This window comes from Stegastes partitus, unplaced genomic scaffold (genome assembly GCF_000690725.1).
Source record: "Stegastes partitus isolate 25-593 unplaced genomic scaffold, Stegastes_partitus-1.0.2 Scaffold407, whole genome shotgun sequence".
NCBI lineage: Eukaryota > Metazoa > Chordata > Actinopteri > Pomacentridae > Stegastes > Stegastes partitus.
The window spans coordinates 202294-207293 of NW_007578138.1; the positions used below are offsets into that span (position 1 = coordinate 202294).

The 5000-nt window shown below is 37.4% G+C and overlaps 1 protein-coding gene across 3 annotated transcripts in view; it reads right to left on the reverse strand.

Annotated features, from left to right (window-relative positions):
• The window catches only part of actn1 (actinin, alpha 1), an 86683-nt gene that overhangs the window by 41692 nt on the left and 39991 nt on the right, over nucleotides 1-5000 (reverse strand). For all 3 annotated transcript variants that reach the window (XM_008285529.1, XM_008285530.1, XM_008285528.1), the window contains exons 2-3: nucleotides 3918-4032; nucleotides 2383-2502 (exon numbers count right to left, since the gene is read on the reverse strand). In XM_008285529.1, coding sequence (XP_008283751.1) covers nucleotides 2383-2502; nucleotides 3918-4032 — 235 coding nt within the window. The remainder of the gene's footprint in view (nucleotides 1-2382; nucleotides 2503-3917; nucleotides 4033-5000) is intronic.

Below are 5000 nucleotides of genomic sequence, written 5' to 3' on the forward strand. Positions count from 1 at the left end.
TTGATTCTAGTGCAGCCAAAATATTACTAGAGGGACTCTCAAAAGCAAAGACATCTGCCAAGGCCAATAATGCTCTTGTCTATGGTATTTTATTTCAAAACCAAAACCAGATCAACTTTTAACTAGATTTCATTCGTTATGCTTCACCTCTTCACCAACTTAAATTAAAAAACAGACAAAAACATTCTTTGGTGTAAGTATTAATAAGGAAAAAGTTCCTGCTTTGAGGACTATCGACTCACATATTGCTGCCCATCAACGTCACCTGTTCTGTCTCAGATTGGCAAAACTATGGTTTCAGACAGAACATTATACGCACTCCCCAAAGTCAACTAAGAGACTTCCAAAGTAATAACAATACAATAAAGTAACCTCACAGTAATTTAAACCCCTTATTATGCCTGTGTACCTCATTCATCACTATTAACTCTCAATGGTCGACTCTAAAGTTGTGTATATTTACAAAAATGGCCTTATTAGGTTGTTGGCAGACAGTCTGATGTATAATATTCCTTTTCATGTGAACAGGATACTGAGACAATATTGACACAATCCCTTTGAAGGGGATTTAAGCTGTTGTTTTTGTACATAAATGATCAGCAACAAAATCGCCTCATGAACTATTCATTAAGTCAGTTTGACATTTGTTTGTGTGGTCAGCTACAGTTGACTAATGTAGGTAAACAACACCGGAGCAGAGGTTACACAAGCTTGAAGACGAGTCACAACTTAAGTATGCAACAGTTCAGTCTGCACTGGAGGAAGAAATTCAGTAAAAACAAACAAAAAGAAAGAAAATCTGGCAGCAAGGGTGCCAAAAAAATATGTTAAAATAAAAAACTATGCTGCACTATCACATTTAAAAGTTGTTTTAAAAATGGTAAAAATGTGGAAAATACTGTGTAACGTCACAACAGTGCAAAAGAATGAACTACTATTTGTAAAAATACATATTTTTGATGTGGACATTATGTACAAGTTTTGGCCTGTTTTTTGTTTCTTGTTTGTTTGGTTGTTTGTTTGTTTTTACATTGAACACATGACATAACTTATTGTCAGTGATTTTACAAGATACATTCTGTTATGTACCGAAAAAGGGAACATTTGTAAAATAACAGTTCAAAGAATTATTTACCATTTTTCAATCCTTAATTTACATAATTTCAGATTTCTGAACATTTAAAAAAAAATCTGTAAAATAATATTTTTTTAGATTTAAATACAGTAAAAATTTAGATTTAAAAAATTGTGTTTTAATGATGTTATTTACAGTATTCTTTTCACAGTCAACATGTAAATTAATACATATATTCTGTAATTTTAGTAGCTATCATCTGTAATTTAACAAAACTAAACAAAAAAGTATCTATAAAATTACAGTACATCTTCAACAAAACTGTTGAATTTTTTTTAACAGTGTGGTACATAAACAAATCACACTAAAGCACTGCAAAAAAAATCTACATATATATATACACACACACACATATACATATATCCTTTCTCAGCCCTTACAATCACACAACAGTTTTGGTTTGAGGGGCTGACATTTTGGGAAATGTACCTCCAAAATTTCTGTCGCCATCCCATCACAATGCAGCAGTTAAAACAGTTTTCATGGGGACTATTTCTTTAGAAGAAAGTAGTTCCTACAGAAAGAGTCAAATGGGAGGTATGTGAATTATCCTGAGTCAAAGCTCAATAAAATTTTTTGTTTTTTTCTGTATCGCTGCAGCAACATAAATGTCAGCAGCAAATATCTTAAATAATTTAAACACTTAAAACCATCTGCATGGATAAGATCCCACAGAGGAACTAACCTTTTAAAAAACCTCCAATTTGTGGAGATCATTTAGTGGACGCACTTTCTGTTTGTTGCAACTCACACATGCAAACTTTGTCAGTTCCAGGAAAATGCCAGAGGGCAGTGTGTAATGGATGGATGGATGGACAGGTGAAGAGGTGGATAGATAGATGGAGAAGGAGAAGGAGAAGACGGTTTACTCTGTTAAAAAACTTGTTTACTCTCTGATGGGACGAGGACGGACATCCCCGAGTTATTTGTGCTGAACAATGAGCAGCCTCAGCCCCTCGGGGGATTGCTGAGCCTAAGATCCACTCTCAGAAAATGCACCGCAAAGCACAACCTCCACTGGAACACTCAGGAATAAGGATCTCATTAAGTGCACAGCAGCCGGCGGCGCTGCCATGGTAACGAGAGGGAGGCAGGGAGCGCCGCAGGCGACATTATACATAACTATTTACCACAGTACAGTAGCTATCGACCCGGCTGATGGCCTAATTAAAATCAATCTGGGGCAGAAACAAGCCCAGACAAGGTCATGTGGCAGAAATGTCATTGGAAGACGTGGCGTCGCTCACCTTCTGCTCCAATAGAAACCAGCTTTACTCCTTTGCTGGCGATGAAGTCGAGCGCTTTGTTCACGTTGGAGATCTTGTGGACTCTCATTTTGCCTCTCTCTGGTTTGGCCAAGCGCTCGCCTGGACGGGAAAACACGTGAAACAGAAACAGAAGAACGTCAGTCAGCTGCTGTAGGTGCTCACGTTCACAATAAAAAACATTTGGTTTTAGACGATACATAAAATATAAAAATTAAAACATTTTAAGCATCTGTTTGGTAAAAATCAAGGAAACCTCAGATTACTTTCCAACAGTGACAATAAAACAATAATTTGTTTAGTTATAAACCTTAGTGTGCAATAAAATGATAGCCTAATGAAGTATGAACAAAACAGAAGAGCAGACATAACTACAAATCAGGAAATTAGCTCGTTTTACAGTCGCTATGTTAACAGCTAGCTGCTAAGTTGACTAATATTGCTTGAAGCTATGAACCTTAGTGGATAATTAAAGCTATAGAACAATGAAATATGACCAAAACAGAGAAAAAACAAACATAGCTAAACTTTGGGACATTAGCCTCTTTCATAGTGACTAAGGCTATGCTAACGGCTAGCAGCTAAGTTAGGAGGCTACAGAATACCCTGAAAAACAACAATGCTTTCACCTATGGACCTTCGTGGGAAATTAAAGTGATGAAAGAGTGAAAGACTGACAAAACAGAGAAGAACAAACATAACAAACTTGGAAATTAGCTACTTTCACAGTGGCTTAGGCTGCGCTAACAGCTAGCAGCTAGCCTCCAAAACGGTGTGTGAAAACAATAACTAATATTGCTTTGAGATATGAACCTTAGTGGGAAATTTAAGTTACGAAACAGTGAAAGACATATTTCTTTGGTATAAATTCAGTTATAATAATCCTTATTAATGAAGAATTCAATGTTGTGCCAACATGCTGTTATATATGACATTTGATGCATATTGATCCCAAAATTAGTTATCTGGCTTTCTTGCTTACCAATAAAGACTTAGAAATTCAAAGGTGTTTTATCATATAATTTATGAAGAGCCCATCGCTTCAACTGAAATTCAATCAATCAAAACAAGGAGCAACTAAAACGATGAAAACAACAACAAACACTACTTTGTTGTGCTCTGTATCTATCAATACCATCAATATCCATATTGGCCCTATAAAACACCACACTGGTCGATCCTTCGTACGATGTAAGTTGCAAAAACTTGCTCAGGTCTTCATTTATGTCCTCCACTTCCAGATTGATCAGCAGCTCTGCTTTTTATCAGTTCAATCAAATTTGAGGGATTTAATTTAATCCTTCCTTCAACTCCACACACTACAGAAGACACAGATGTTTGAACTTCTTCAACGGAAACGGACGTCCGATTGTTATCAATCTTCTCATCTAACGCTCAGCAAGAAAGTAAAAAAAGCATATTTTCTAAAAAGTGGAACTTTTCCGCCTTCCAAAATTAACATGTGACAATGGTGCTTTTGTAATCCAGGTAATCCTGTTAAGTAAGGAGCTCGTCACCTGAGATGACCTCCAGCAGCAGCATGAGTTTCAGTCCGTCCCGGAAGTCCTCCTCGATGTTCTCGATCTGCGTTCCTGCTTTCCTCAGGTGAGAGTTACACCAGGCTGTGAATGTCTGCAGGGACGAGACAAAAGGAAGACAAAAACATCAGTCGCTGCTCAGATTAGACACGTAATCTAGAGCCAAACAAACGCTGGATGTGTCTGAGCTGCGTCCATAATCCCAGCTTGGAGCACCCAGGTGCTAAAGGTGCTGTCGAGTTAGTTTGTGAGGCCACCAGAATTTCTTTATGTTTGTTCGTATTGCAGATTTATTCAACTTTACAATCTGTTTGCAATGGCGCTAGTCCAAAGCACTGAAGCGAGAAAGGTCAACAGCGGATAATATTTAGGCTAGTAAATTTTGTGTATAAAGAAGTGACATGTTTTTCAATTCAAACCTCCCACCTTGGACCAAGGTTCAGTCATCCTCAGCACAGCAGTACTTTGAGCTAAATGCTAAGATTAGCGCACCACGCTGGCATGCAGACGTCAAACTGGTGCAAAATCTACCATGTTAACCATCTTACGTTAGCATGTTAGCATGCTAACAATGCTAATTAGCCATAAACACAGAGCACAAAGCTGCAGCTCCTGGTGAAGTCTTTAGTTTTGCACACATATTTCGTAATAATCAGATTATTTAGACTTATAAAAAAAAAAAGTATAATGCAAGGTTGATCAAAGTATTTAGGATTCATCCTCTGGAATCCAGAGACAACTATATAAAATTTCATGATGATCCAAAACGGTTCTCAGTCAACATTGTCGTCCACATGGTCACAGCAGAGCTCCAGATTGAGATTTTACATCGGTTGCACTGATGCTCCAAAAAGTTTTCATTTAGATGCACCCATGACTTAGAACAGGAACTCTTATCACATCTATGTCATAACGCTAAGGAGAAGGACAAGTGAATACAAAAATTAACATCCTGCACATTCATCAAGTCTGATGAAAGTCAAGCACCAAAATGTTGATGATCAATGCATTTTTGCAAGTTAGACAGAATGCAGGAGTCTGTTTATGGGCAACGTCGGGCCA